Source organism: Xenopus tropicalis, chromosome 7 (genome assembly GCF_000004195.4).
Source record: "Xenopus tropicalis strain Nigerian chromosome 7, UCB_Xtro_10.0, whole genome shotgun sequence".
In the NCBI taxonomy this organism is placed as follows: Eukaryota; Metazoa; Chordata; class Amphibia; order Anura; family Pipidae; genus Xenopus; species Xenopus tropicalis.
In genome coordinates this window covers 7,350,324-7,365,189 of record NC_030683.2, presented here as the reverse complement: position 1 = coordinate 7,365,189, position 14,866 = coordinate 7,350,324, and the positions used below count along the sequence as shown (strand labels likewise).

Here is a 14,866-nt window from a genome sequence, read left to right as displayed (position 1 = left end):
CTATACAGGCTATGAGCAATCTTAGGGGGCTGTTCCTGCTGAATTTAGCTTAGTACAGGGGAATCATTATGCTATCATAGTTTTATGGTATCTCTCTGTACAGGCTATGAGCAAACTTAGGGGACTGTTCCTGCTGAATTGTGCTTAGTACAGGGGAATCCCTATGTGCCATAGTTTTATGGTATCTCTCTGTACAGGCTATGAGCAAAGTTAGGAGGCTGTTCCTGCTGAATTTTGCTTAGTACTGGGGAATCCCTATGCTGCCATAGTATTATGGTATCTCTCTGTACAGGCTATGAGCAAACTTAGGGGGCTGTTCCTGCTGAATTGTGCTTAGTACAGGGGAATCCCTATGTGCCATAGTTTTATGGCATCTCTCTGTACAGGCTATGAGCAATCTTAGGGGGCTGTTCCTGCTTAATTGTGCTTAGTACAGGGGAATCCCTATGCTGTCATAGTTTTATGGTATTTCTCTGTACAGGCAAATAGCAAACTTAGGGGGCTGTTCCTGCTGAATTGTGCTTAGTACAGGGGAATCCCTATGCTGCCATAGGTTTATGGTATCTCTTACATGGCCAATGTAAGGTGAGTAGGCAGAAATCCAGGAAATGATACTGATAGCGGAATCCTGACACACCCAGGGGCGTGGAATCCAACTAATACTGGCGCCCAGAATGGTTTCTGTTACCCACTGCTTGGTGGCACTGCTGCACTGAAACAGGAACGTACCATTTATAAAGGAAAGATTAATCACTGATAATAGAGCAGAGGGTCTCTCTCCTTCTTATACCTTTAAATTGGCGGTAAGGGGTAAAGATGTAGCTCGCAAACATAGAATGTCTCACACGTTTGCATCTGTTCATATTGCAGGAGGCTGTTTGCCTCAGCTGGGGCATTATCCTTAGGCTGTTATAGGAAGGGAGCCCCCCAGTGGTAATACTAACACTGTGGCTACTGAGATACTAGGGGCACATTTACTTAGCAATGTCTATGAAGATTTTCATTCATCCAGGTCATGGTAAATCTAGTATAAATAAATTTAAAGCAACTGGACTTGTTAAGTAATCATTGAAGACGTTTCACTACTCATCCGAGCAGCTTCTTCAGTTCAACTGGCTGGTATGGGAAGCCCTCAGCATATGTACTCTTCCACTAATCCAATCACATTGTGATTGGATTAGTGGAAGAGTATATATGCTGAGGACTTCCCATACCAGCCAGTTGGGAGTTACATAGTGCCATTGGCACTATGTAACTCTTCAGAAAGGTGACATCTGAAACTCACAGAGGTGTGAATGCTGTGGAGTTACTTTGAAAGGATTACCAAAGTATCATGCAACTCTTCAAAGCAGGTGTTACTTGTTAGAGTTGCATGAATGGATGTGTGAAGAGTTCTGAAACTGCCGGGGTACAGATGTTAGAACAGCATTGTATGTAGCAGACAGATGGTGTCGAAGTCTCCCGCCTCTGTTAAGGGATGGTTTCTCCACTTTGACATGAATGGCCTCTTTTACACCTCTTTTAAACCAGCGGTCTTCTTTGTCCAAAATTTGGACGTTACTATTTTCAAAGGAGTGTCCCTTGTCTTTTAGGTGTAGAAATACAGCAGAGTCCTGGCCTGTAGTGTTCGCCCTCCTATGCTGAGCCATTCGCTTGGAGAGCAGTTGCTTTGTCTCCCCAATGTAAAGGTCTGTGCACTCCTCGCTACACTGGACTGCGTATACAACATTGCTTTGTTTTTCCTTTGGTGTTGGATCATTTGGGTGTACAAGTTTTTGTCTCAGTGTGTTGCTAGGTTTGAAAAACACAGGGATGTGGTGTTTGTTGAAAATTCTCCTGAGTTTCTCCGACACTCCTGCTACATATGGGATGACTATATTGCGCCTTCTCTCTGCCTCAGGACGGTTATTCCTTTTGGTGTTCCTGTTGGGCTTAGTTGCTCTTGTTTTGACAAAAGCCCAGTCTGGGTAGCCACAAGCTTTCAGTGCTCCTCTGAGATGTTTACATTCCTTGTCCTTGGACTCTGTATCAGTTGTTACACTTTCCGCCCTGTGGTGTAGAGTTCTAATGACACCCAGTTTGTGTTCCAGCGGATGGTGGGAATCGAACAACAGATATTGATCCGTATGAGTGGGTTTCCTGTATACGTCTGTTTTCAAGATACCCCCCTCTTGAATGGATATCAAACAGTCCAAAAAAGCAAGTTTGTTCTCATGGACATCCTCCCTTGTGAACTTGATGTTGTTGTCCACTGAGTTAATGTGTTCTGAAAAGGCTGCCACTTCGTTGGATCTGATTTTAACCCACGTGTCATCTACATACCTGAACCAGTGACTTGGTGTAGTTCCATTGAATGTGAGTAGGGCCTTCCTTTCCACTTCCTCCATATACAAGTTTGCTACAATGGGAGAAACTGGTGAACCCATTGCACAGCCATGTTTTTGCCTGTAAAATTGGTCCTTGTATTTGAAGTATGTGGTTTTTTCAACAAACACCACATCCCTGTGTTTTTCAAACCTAGCAACACACTGAGACAAAAACTTGTACACCCAAAGGATCCAACACCAAAGGAAAAACAAAGCAATGTTGTATACGCAGTCCAGTGTAGCGAGGGGTGCACCGACCTTTACATTGGGGAGACAAAGCAACTGCTCTCCAAGCGAATGGCTCAGCATAGGAGGGCGAACACTACAGGCCAGGACTCTGCTGTATTTCTACACCTAAAAGACAAGGGACACTCCTTTGAAAATAGCAACGTCCAAATTTTGGACAAAGAAGACCGCTGGTTTGAAAGAGGTGTAAAAGAGGCCATTCATGTCAAAGTGGAGAAACCATCCCTTAACAGAGGCGGGGGACTTCGACACCATCTGTCTGCTACATACAATGCTGTTCTAACATCTGTACCCCGGCAGTTTCAGAACTCTTCACACATCCATTCATGCAACTCTAACAAGTAACACCTGCTTTGAAGAGTTGCATGATACTTGGGTAATCCTTTCAAAGTAACTCCACAGCATTCACACCTCTGTGAGTTTCAGATGTCACCTTTCTGAAGAGTTACAAAGTGCCATTGTGATTGGATTAGTGGAAGAGTACATATGCTGAGGACTTCCCATACCAGTCAGTTGAACTGAAGAAGCTGCTCGGATGAGTAGTGAAACGTCTTCAATGATTACTAAACAAGTCCAGTTGCTTTAAATTTATTTATACAGGTATAGGACCCATTATCCAGAATGCTCGGGACCAAGGGTATTCCGGATAAGGGGTCTTTCTGTAATTTGGATCTCAACCCCTTAAGTCTACTAAAAAATCAATAAAACATTAATTAAACCCAATATGATTGTTTTGCATCCAATAAGGATTATTTATATCTTAGTTGGGATCAATTCCAAGGTACCGTTTTATTTCTACATAGAAAAAGGAAATCAGTTTTACAATTCTGAATTATTTGATTATAATGGAGTCTATGGGAGACGGGCTTTCCGTAATTTGGAGCTTTCTGGATAACGGGTTTCCGGATAAGGGGTCCGATACCTGTACTAGATTTACTTAGCAATGTTTCCATGAAGCCAATTTGTTTTTTACATGTAGATATTTTCAAGATTTCCGATTGGGTTTTGGCCAGTACTCCATCTTTCCGATATTATTTGACAAATTTAAAAGAAAAACTCGAATAATTTGATATTTATTAACACTTCGGTTACTTTTTACGCAGAAATAAAAATTTGGCAGGTTTGATCTATCAAGTACCATTGAGTCCTATGGGGGGCTTCAAATACTACACACTTTCAAGGGGAACTTAATCCCTTTATTGATTGTTTTCTATTTCACCCAGGTTGAAGTGAAACTTTTCCGTTTTTTGGTTTTTTTTTACCCCTACACATGATTTTGCTGTGACCAAGTATAGCGCCCCCTGCAGTGCAAACGGCAATATATTATATTTAGTAGCACTGTCTCTAAATTGTAAAGTTCAGTTCCCCATAGCAACCAGTAAAACTAATACTTTTCTTTTTTAGCCTGTGTGTATTGAATTATATTTGGTTTCATACAATTATATTAACCCATGTGCGGCCATCTTTACTCATAGTGGGACTTACAGGGTCAAAGCACAGAGATATAAGGAGCTTTGTATTATCAGTAGGGATCAACCAAATGCTGAATCCTCTCCAGAAGAAAGGGCCAAATACCAAACTAAATATAAACTTTTATTTGGAATATACACCCCCCATTGGCTACTACATAAACCCCACCCCCACCTTTTAACTGATGATTTTTTTCCCATTAGAGTTGTTGGCGCCTCACAGAGGGCGTATATCTCATTCTGCTCCTTCTCTCCTTAGATGGTGGGAACAATGAGTAACGGGGAAGTTTTGCGAAGGAACGAAGAAGCACCAGCTGTGATCAAATATCCGATTGTGAGATCCACGGACTTATATTTTTGAAAGGACATGAATGGCTTCAGCAGCTTATCCACCCGTGTATGGGCACGAACGACGGGCCTCCACCGACTGGCATCTGGCCTGAAACCGACAGATCTTGATAGGGCAGGTTTGAATTTTCCTTAAGATTGGGAACCACATTGGTTCGTTGATGCGGTCCCTGAACCAACGGTGCCTATACCCACCATTGTAATTTGTTTGGCCCTAGGGACAAAAGACCGAATTAGCCCAATATCCCCCATACATAGGTGGGCATATCGGGAGAATATCCGCTCGCTTGCCGATCTCACCAAACAAGAGGATCTTACAGTGTATGGGCACCTTTAGAATATCAGCGGTTACGGGTCGGGGCAGTAAATCAGCGCTGTCCTACAGAAAGCAGTAGCTGGGCAACAATACTGTTGGTTACAGGACAAGAGACCAGATGGTGCCACCCTAGGCACCAGGCCTAACTACTCCCCTAGGTTACAGATGTGACGTAACATGCGCCAGTAATCGCCGTGGGAACCCTAACCCATCAGCCCTAAACCCTCAGTTCTGTCACCGGATTTGGCCAGAAAGCATCTGGAGGTGACCGGGGAGGGTTTTTATTATCAATTATATAGGTACCCGAGGTACGCTCCCCAAGGCTGCCCCCTAGGCACGGGCTCTCGGGTGCTTATCTATACAGTAGATATGGCCCTGAGTGGGAGCAACAACCAGTTCTAAATAACTAACCTGATGGGGTTAAATCCATGGCCAAGGAGCCCACACCTAGGTTGGAGTATTGGTGCAGCAGATATATATATATACCCTAGGCAGGCAATTGATTCACTGCACCCCACAGGTAGAGGCAGGGCAGAGAGTTCGGGAGAGTTCCAGAAATCTGTCTTGCCCTGCCCCCGCCTTTCCCTGGTAGGGAGCAGAAGTTTTCTCTGGAACCTCTGGAGAAGGGCCAGAACTAGGGGTAACTAGGCAGAAAGGGTTTGTGTTGTGCCCCCCAAGTGTCGCCCCCTAGGCACGTGCCCCCTCTGCCTTCCCCTAGTTCCGGCCCTGCCCATAGGCTTCTTTTCCCCCTGGTTCTCCCCTGTGTGGGTGGGAGAGTTAGACAGACTGCAGCCCTGTTCAACATGAGCCAATGAATGGGGCTTGTACTGAACATTCCTTTTGCCTATATGAAGCCGCTTTCACTTTAGCACTTCCTTGATAAACCTATGTACAGTGGGCATGGAACTGCTCAGTAGCCTCTGGGGTTCATATTTAGGGGGTTTATATGGCTGCCTAACGGCCTGTAGGAGATAAGGTGCTGCATAAGGGAAGTTTTGAGGTGATTTTTGGAAATGTCATAAAATCTGCAAATTTAGGAAAGCTTTGCAACTTGGTACTTTGGAGTAGAAAGACACGGGTACTCATTTTGAATTCAGGGGAATGTGAACTTTCCAAAAATATATGGCTTTCGGGGGTGAGTGTACATTTTTGTATCCCACAAAAATGATGTAAATGTGTTGATTTTGCAGGAGCTGAAATGACAGTACATATGGGGGTATGTTACCTTGGGGCCCTACATGGCACATACCTAGCTAAACCTGCGCATATTGGGCATCAAACTGTTCCAGGGGGTTTTGTTTGGTTACTTTATGGCCTGTAGGAGATAAGATACTATAGACTGGAAGCTTTGAAGTGACTTTTTAAAAAAAATCACAAATTTTGATAAAAACCAGTAACTTTAGGAAAGCATTGCAACTTGGTAGTTTGGAGCAGACAGACAGTTCTACCTATTCTAGATTCCCCAGAATCTGTTCTTTCCAAAAACGTATAACGTTTCTGGGATAAACCTTCTGTTAGTGGAATTTTTGGCCTTGAAATCTAGAGTGTGCGGCTTTCTGGAGCAGCGCTTTGGGAGGTTCCTAGGGTACTGCTGGGAGTTTGTGACCTATACAAGTGAGAAATCTCCATAAAACTATATATATTTGGTATTGGCGCATTCAGGAGACATGGGACTTTCCAAATCACTTGTATTTTCGTTTCTGGTATATGTGTCATTCTGGTATATGTGACATTTAGAAGCCGATATCTTGTTACAGAATTGGAATTACACAAACATTCTACCATATTTTGAAAGCTTAGGTTGTCCTGAAAAAAACAATATATTGTTTTCCTGGGTAAACTAAAAGTTCCCCCGAGGAAAGGCCCCTAAAGTGAAACAGTTCAAAATGTTGAAAAACTGGCAATGCAAGTTCCGCTTTGACCAAAACAGCTGGCAGTGAAAGGGTTAATGCTTTATAATAAATATGTTTTAATTATTTTAAAGGAGAACTAAACCTTAGCCCATTTTCAGTCCTCCTCCACTGCTCCCCTCAGCATATATTCTCTTTAAAAGTTCCCCTGTGTGCCGACCTGCCATATATCTGCCGCGCAGTACAGAGGGGTTCCCCGCCCCTTGGGGGTGTGGGGGGCCCCTGGGGAGGCAGCCATGTTGGGCCCCGCACACCCAAGTCTAACCCTGTGTCAGTGTAGCTCAGTCATCCAGGGGACGGCTCGTTTCTCCGCCTGCATTTATACACAGGCTGAGAAACATCCACGTCTGGCATTAGCCTTAATGCATAAGAACAGTTCAGCAGGAACAGCCCCCTAAATTGCTTATACAGAGAGGTATAAAACTGTAGGTATTTGTCTATACTAAGCCCATACCTGCAGGGTATATTAAAGCATTAAGTAGAAAGCATAAACACCATAGTTTTATCTGTTAAAAAGTGATCTTTAATTAACGATTCATTCAACTAGATGCCTTTTCCTACTTGGCAGCAGCTTGAAACTGATTTCTGTCCTCTGTGGCATCACCCTTGATCCAATCACCTTCCACCTTTGCACCCTGAGTTGCACTCTGCAGTCCCTCCACCACCCCCCCGTGCTTGTCCGTTTCGTGGCACGGGCAGGGTCCCGGGGGGCGCTCTTTCTCTGTCCTAAATGGCCAGCCCGGGTCCCCCCCACAATCGTGGGGTCTGCTTTATCTTTTCTTATGCAACTACAGGGTAAAGTCCGTATCGCCGCTCAGTTCGCGCTGACGCCTCATGTCTCCGTATCAGATGACATTTCTCCACAATCTAGTTCTTTTAAGGCCATTTTGGTGTCTTCTAACAGCCTTATTGGCCAGATTGGTGGAGGCAGCGCACGGCTTCCGAAGCTGAAGTAACTGAAGAATGAAGTTTTGACTGTAGGAACAAATGGAGGCTGAACTTCTCTTCTCTGTAAAGCCTCCCAGTCAAATCCCTATAAAAGAGGAGAAATACAAATGCCGGTTATTAGAGTATTTACAGGCTACAGATATACTATTCCCTGCTGATACATACAGTAAATCCATACACATGGGGCACAGGGAAACTTTATAGGGGAGCAATAATGAGGGAATCACAGACACTACATTCCCCCAAACATGGCCGCTAAGCAAGATGCCCAAACAACTTACCTTGTAGAACTCACTGTTCATTATATCCTCAGTGCCGTTTATGCCCGACCCAAGGCGTTCCTCTGGGGATTTATTCAGCAGCTGCAATAGAAATTGTTATACAAAGGGTTAGCAAATACTAGCCAGACAGCACCAAGTCAGCAGGTATTAAATGAGGAGTAGGAGCTAGCCAGGTAAATGGGCCTAAAATACATATTAGTAGCTATAATGGTTTGTAGGCCGTGCCAACCTAAATACCTAACCCAGTACCAACCCTAATACTGGTGGGAATTCTAATTATTTCAGTCTTTTCCAGACTAAGGCCTATGGCTTTGGGGAAAGGGGTTTCTCTATGGATAAATCCCATTAGACACTTACTTGTACCAAGATATTGCGGGATTCCACAGGCAGGTCGGGTGGGTATGTCGGCTGCCTGCAGGTTATATTTATAATAATCCTGTCTTTTTTCTCTCCCTCAAAGGGAAACTGCAAAAGAAAACCAATAATTAGAAATTTGCGTCTTCCAGGGGGATTAAAGTAACTCACGGGAATAAATGATTCATTTTTAAGAGCTTGGTAATTTGTTACCAAGGGGCACTTACCTTGCCGACAAGCATTCTATAAATGGCCACTCCCAGTGCCCACCAGTCCACTGATCTTGTGTACTGGGGAAATGTAAAGATTTCTGGGGCCATATAAAATGCAGTTCCGCATTGGGTTTTGGTAATGTCCGAAAATCCAATTCCTGAAGCAGAAAGAGAAGAGTAAGTGAGATTCTATCCGTGCAGTTATTATTTGTCTTTATTCCTATAGAGCCGACAGAGATTGTCAGTCACATCAGTCCCTGACTCAATGGCTGCTCAGTAATTATATCTATGGATCTTACCTTCCTTGCTGATGCCAAAGTCAGTAAGTTTGGCATATCCATCTCTATCCAGTAGGACATTCTCTAGTTTTATATCCCTGCGTGGAAAAACACAAAAGAACATATTTAAATAAAAGGAAACAATTCCATTTAGTATTAATAATGTAAATAAGGCAGAACTATCTCGGGGCGAGGCACCGGGTATGTATTATTCAGTACTTACCTATGGGCGATGTTGCGATCGTGCAAGAACTTCAGCCCAAGGACCATACAGGCTGAGTAGAATCTGCAAAGGAATAGGAAAGCAATGATATCAGTTGTATAAATGCAATAGTAATGGTGCTAGTTAGGCCCAGTGGGGAGGGAACTAGCGGGTTAGTGTGTGGCCCTATAAGCCCATTGGTACTTACACAGCTCTCTCCTGGGATATTGCATGGTCCCCTAATAGGGATAACAAGTCTCCTCCTTCAGCAAAATCCATGGCAAGGCAGATATAATGTTCTGTTCTGAAGGAGGCAAATAGTGTAGTCAGGAAGGGGCAATTTTCTATCTTCGCCAGCTGCAGGATGCGTTGCTCTCGGAGAACACTGGGAAATAAAATCAAAGAGTTAATACAGGAAAACTCCCAGCCAACTCCCTACAGGTCTTAATGATTGTTAAGCCTTCAACTCAATGATTAAGAGTAACTTACACAGCATACGCAAATGTAATATCCAGGCAGCGGCTCTCTATAGCCTTAATGGCGACAGTCTTTCCCGTCTTCCTGTGTTGCGCTCGATAGACCTGCAATGAGAGGGGCCATAGGGTTACATACATGCTTCAAACATACATCAAAATCTTAATCTTCGTTACAAACCCAGTAACTCACCTTTCCAAATGCTCCCTCACCGAGAAGTGATTGGAGCCTGAAGTCCTCAATCGTCGGTGCGGTTCCGGGCACAAACCTGAAAGAGAGTAAATACATTAGAGTAACCCAATTAATGGTTGTATCGTTACTAATGTTTTCATGGGACCAAGACCCTTATTGATAGTAGGAAATCTCAACCTAAATGGGAACACAGATACTAAAGGGGAAACAAACGGAGTAACAAACATCATAAAATAATTACCTTGTAATGACATTCGGGGGGCTCGTGATTCTATTAACCCTTTCAATCGTAGAATCAAAGCGAGGATTCTAGAGAAGGGAAAGAAATACCATTAATTTCTGATCATTATTCCACGTGTGAGTAAATTCTCCTGGCAGCCTCCTTCAGCCTCCAGGTTTAACAACTTACCTCCTGTTTCTCAGGGTTAGCGAATGTCTTCTGTCTCTTTGAAGGTCCTGAAAAAACAAACGGTTCAGAAATGAGCCGCTACCACTCCCTAAATGAATGAAGGCCGGAGCCTGCTGGTTTGTATCCCATTATATAACAGTCGCCTCTAACTTACACCCATTACAGAATCATTAAAAAAAGGTTTTTAAACTAGTTAATGGCCCATCTAATTTCTACCCATGGATTATCTGGTTAAATGGGCAGTCAAATACCCACGACTCCTGCCTTAGAGGGGCAGATCCCTAACATATACCTGCACCTCCCTAATACTTATAGTTTAATTAGCGGGGAATTCTAATCATTACTGGGCTTCAAGATAAAGGAGGAAAATCAGATTTATTGCTCTAAAACTGCACCTGTAGGAAACTTGAATTCTATCTTTCCATTCGCTGCCTGAGTCTTTCCACTTATTCCTGTGTATTGGCAGCACTTAAACAGCCAATCAAGTGAACCATACCAATTAAAGGCCTATTAAAATGTAAAAAAGAAAAATAATTGTTACAAACAATGACTAATGACTATTGTATAACACAAACGATATAATATATGGGATTTGTAGGTAAAGTGTTTAAAAAACCCTTTAGCTCCAATAGAAAGTGTAATAATTTCTGATCAGATAAGTTTAAGAATGAATGTAATTTAGCAAAGACGTCAGGAACAGAGGGGAAAGTTCCTACTGGACGACCCTGTGACCCATATGAAGGCTCCGGCCTCTGGCCGTGGTTATTTATGGGGTCTCCGGAGTTACTGTAACATTGGGTACATTGCTTTACAGTGTTTTATCGTTGTATAATAACTAGATATGCCCGGATAAAGCAGCCAATCATTCAGCCCCAAATCCAAACTCACCTTCACCATCTGAGTGGGAGTTTCCTTAGCGGTTCGCTCGGCCCATGTCCTTTCCTTCTCTATCACTTTCTCTTCCATTCGCTGTTTCACTTCTTCCTGAAGCTGCTTCTTTATAGCTTCTTTGGTTTCTGGAGGAATTCTCGGTGGCGCTTGGTCACCAGATTCCATCTCACCTTTTCCTTTCAATTTCTCTTTCATTTTTCGTTTAATCACTTTCTGAAGCTTCTTCTTTATAGCTTCTTTGGCTTCTGGAGGAATTCTCGGTGCCGCTTGGTCACCAGATTCCATCTCACGCTTTTGTTTTAATTTCTCTTCCGTTCGCAGTTCAATTTCTTCCTGAAGCTTCTTCTTTATAGCTTCCTTCTCACGCTTCTGTTTTAATTTCTCTTCCATTCTTTGTTTTATTTCTTCCTGAAGCTTCTTCTTTATAGCTTCGATATGTTCAGGTTCTAGAGCAGTGTCTTCAACGCTATTGCCCTGAAGCGCACGCTCTAGATCATCCTCAGGTTTGGGTCCTGGGGGAATTGAAGGTGTGGCTTCCATGCCATTATCACCAGATTCCTAGAAATATAATAAGAGAAACATTTAGGAGAAAACTCAATGGTAAACTTATGGTAAAATGTTACCATTTATTATAATTATACAAATATAACAGCACACTTTGGAACTCTCTACAGGACCCGCTCTAATAATAATCGAGAGTTTCATGAGCTTCCAAACGTGATGTCGGTATTAATAATTGAGGGGTTATGATGTTTTTATTATGATTACTAAAGACTGATAAAGAGGAGGCATCAAGGGGACTCACTGTACAAATATAAAATAATTATGGGTATCAATATTGTATATTGCACTGGTATCACATAAGTCCCATCACTTGTATAAAGGTAGTTCCCCGGGGCCTTGTCTTTTTTATGGTCGTAGATCTCCTTGTTACTTGTAATAATGAAATAACTTAGAGTAGAAGGCAAGGGGAGGCTAAATAGCCCTAAATACAGCAGTATATTTTCATCCTCCCCAAACCCAACACTCACCGTCTGCTTCTGAGCAGGAACATCCACTTTCTCTTCATAGAACTTCTCTGGAGTGAGAGGACTAATAAGCTCCTTGTCCTTCACTTTTCCAACAACTTTCTCTGGAATTTCCTCAGGTGCAGCTTCACTATCAATACTGCATTTCTACAAAAAGAACAAATCAAAGTCAGGCATTTCAGGAGAAAGTAAAATAAACACAATATCAGCCATTTTGTGTAATCCCAACATAAATAAGTAATGTAGCCCTGCTCTGTAGGGGTCCCATAGTGATGGCACATGGCGATACAATATATTCAGATAATAGAAGGCCCCGGCCCGGGTGGGTCTTGTGAAGAGAGCACTGAAATAGCAGCTTGGGAAACAAATACTATTAATGTTGGTAAAAAAGTCTATTGCCCTCGTATCAGCAAGTCCCACAAACCTGCCTAATGCCCCGAATGCCCTGAAAGCAGGTTCAGCCCTTACCTTGATCTTTCTTCTAAAGATTTTTCTGAAGATTTTTTGAAATATTTGTGTCATAATGATAAATTCTAAATGAGAAAACAGATAATTCAGGATGAAATTTATAGCGACGACAAAACTCTGCATTTTACCACTAGAAATGTATTGCAAACTGTGTTGAAACTATAAGTAACACATCAAACTCAGGAAGTTCAAAAAGCCTTAGGGGCTGATTTACTAAGACACGAATTCGAATCCGAATTGGAAAAATTCCGATTGGAAAACGAACGTTTTGCGACTTTTTCGTATTTTTTGCGATTTTTTCGTTGCCTTTACAACTTTTCGGAAATTGTCGCGACTTGTTCGTAACCATTACGACTTGCGCGAAAAAACGCGAGTTTTTCGTAGCCATTACGATTCGCTCGTATCTTGTCACGACTTTTTCGTATTGAAACTTTCAGACTTAGCATGATTTTGGAAGCCTCCCATAGGACTCAATGGCACCCTGCAGCTCCAACCTGGCCCAAGAAAAGTCACCATACTGAAGCTTGAATGAATCCGAATCTTTCGTACTCGGCGCGAAAGCTGCGAAAAAGTCGCGACTTTTCACGCAAGTTTTAACGCTACGAAAAAATCGCAACATTTTGCGCAACTTTCGGAATGGCTACGAAAAAGTCGCAACAATTTTCCGAAAAATCGCAAAATACCGATCATTACGAAAAAAACGGCCCGTTCGTGGGTAAGTAAATGTGCCCCCTAGAAAAGTCTGGGATTTTGAACCAAAGTACAAGAAAACATATTACGAGGGAAGGGGAATATATTAGCCCCCCCCGCTGAATACTATTGCTATATTATATTTGGCCCCCCAGGTTTTATCAACATGAACCATATAGTATAAAATATCAGGTTTAAATATATATGTTATTACATAATAAAAGTAATTATTTACTTACAAATATTAAAAATAGATCGTAAAATAAAATGGTTATTAGCACTGAAGAGGGACAGTGTCGGCTCCTCAGTGACTAACAAGCAAGTGTCACTAAACTAGCAGAGACGTCACTTAGTCAGCTTAGATAATGATGACATCACAATGCCTTTCTTGTTGCTATTGATGACATCACAATGCCTTTCTTGTTGCTGTGGATCACAGTGCAGTCCCTGTTGCCATGGTAGCAGAACACAAACCCACTAGTTAGTATCCCAGTGGCAAAGATACACTAAGCCAAGAGTCTGTTTAACAGAGTAAATAATTCATGCTGTAATGATGTGTAATGTTATATAATCACACGGAAGGAGAGAATACAAGTAATAAAGCGGGAGAATATGGGGAGAAACTGTAGTGCAAATGTTTAAATTCACCAGTAAAACATAAAACTTGCAGTAAGTTAGAGATTTAGGGATAAAGTTTAAACTGGAATACTGGATACTGGAACTCTCAGTGAATGACAGTGCCTGTTGCCATGGCAGCACAGCCTGAATCCCCATCAGCCCATTGGCTGGAGTGTTGCTCAGTTCAGACAGTACATAAGTGTATGGGGGGGTAATACAGTTGAAATGCCACATGCCATCCCTCTTTGGGGGATGCGGGGAGATGCAGTTGAACCATACACGCAGGGTAACATTTCCCATAGCTAATAAAGCAGAGGCTTTCATGCTCCTTGGTTTCCCTCAACTTGGTTTCTAATCAGATTACAGATATAAGAGTCACTGTATTAGAATAGCAAATACCAACATTCCCTCTGCCCTATAGATGGGCTGAAACTCAATACCCAGGGCCGCCATCTTGTCCTTGCAGCTTCAGGGCCCCGAGAGTATATGGGTTCTGGCTGATAACTCTCTATACACAATGCAGTGATGGGAAGCAGGTGGCCATGTGTGGGCCAATAAATCGCTCAACTTGCTCCTTTCAGACTGTCAGTAGCCCATGTACTGGGCCCACCGAGGGGCCAGACTCATACCTAGCAATCAGAAAGGCTTTATTTAACCGCAATGTTTTGGTCCGTTGGGATTTAAATAAAGCCTTTTTGATTTCTTGCACAAGTCCCATTGAGTGCAATTGCTTTCTATTTGTATCGCTATTTTCATTTGCACCCAGGCAGCTGTTTAATTACATTTGAGTGCTCCTATCAGTACGTCACTATATATATATATATATAGATATATATATAGATATATATATATATATATTTATCTATATATATATATATATATATATATATTTATATATATATATATACACTGTATGTTTATATGTATATTATGTATGTATATTATATATATATATATATATATATACATATAAACATACAGTGTATGTGTGTGTATATATATATATATATATATATATATATATAGATAGGAGGTGACGGCACTCATCAGGAATTTGAACTCAGGAGTCAAAGTTTTTAGAAAAATAAACGAAAGGTTTATTGGTCCGACGTTTCAGTTCCCACTGGAACTTTCATCAATCAGGGATGAAAAGTTCCTGTTAGGAA

The 14,866-nt window shown here is 42.1% G+C and overlaps 2 protein-coding genes across 8 annotated transcripts; both read right to left on the bottom strand.

The window, feature by feature from the left end:
- Positions 1–7,155: 7,155 nt before the first annotated feature.
- Positions 7,156–9,397, bottom strand: LOC116412044 (serine/threonine-protein kinase N2-like). Of its 2 annotated transcripts, XM_031905411.1 has the most exons (7): positions 9,139–9,397; positions 8,952–9,014; positions 8,750–8,826; positions 8,466–8,608; positions 8,242–8,349; positions 7,885–7,965; positions 7,156–7,688 (listed from the first exon to the last, which is right to left on the bottom strand). In XM_031905411.1, the coding sequence occupies exons 1-7, from the start codon at positions 9,207–9,209 to the stop codon at positions 7,488–7,490; spliced, it is 744 nt and encodes a 247-aa protein (XP_031761271.1). In that variant the 5' UTR covers positions 9,210–9,397; the 3' UTR covers positions 7,156–7,487. The 2 variants fall into 2 exon arrangements, with proteins under 2 accessions (XP_031761271.1, XP_031761270.1); XM_031905410.1 differs by having other exon boundaries at positions 7,597–7,965.
- Positions 9,398–9,434: 37 nt separating this feature from the next.
- LOC116412042 (stress response protein NST1-like) lies at positions 9,435–12,618 on the bottom strand. Of its 6 annotated transcripts, XR_004223496.1 has the most exons (7): positions 12,393–12,618; positions 11,928–12,071; positions 10,401–11,454; positions 10,006–10,052; positions 9,838–9,905; positions 9,597–9,672; positions 9,435–9,511 (listed from the first exon to the last, which is right to left on the bottom strand). XR_004223496.1 is itself a non-coding variant. In XM_031905405.1 (3 exons), the coding sequence occupies exons 1-3, from the start codon at positions 12,513–12,515 to the stop codon at positions 10,789–10,791; spliced, it is 933 nt and encodes a 310-aa protein (XP_031761265.1). In that variant the 5' UTR covers positions 12,516–12,618; the 3' UTR covers positions 9,816–10,788. The 6 variants fall into 6 exon arrangements, 1 of the variants encoding a protein (XP_031761265.1); XR_004223494.1 differs by having other exon boundaries at positions 10,006–11,454; XR_004223495.1 differs by having other exon boundaries at positions 9,838–10,052.
- Positions 12,619–14,866: the final 2,248 nt, after the last annotated feature.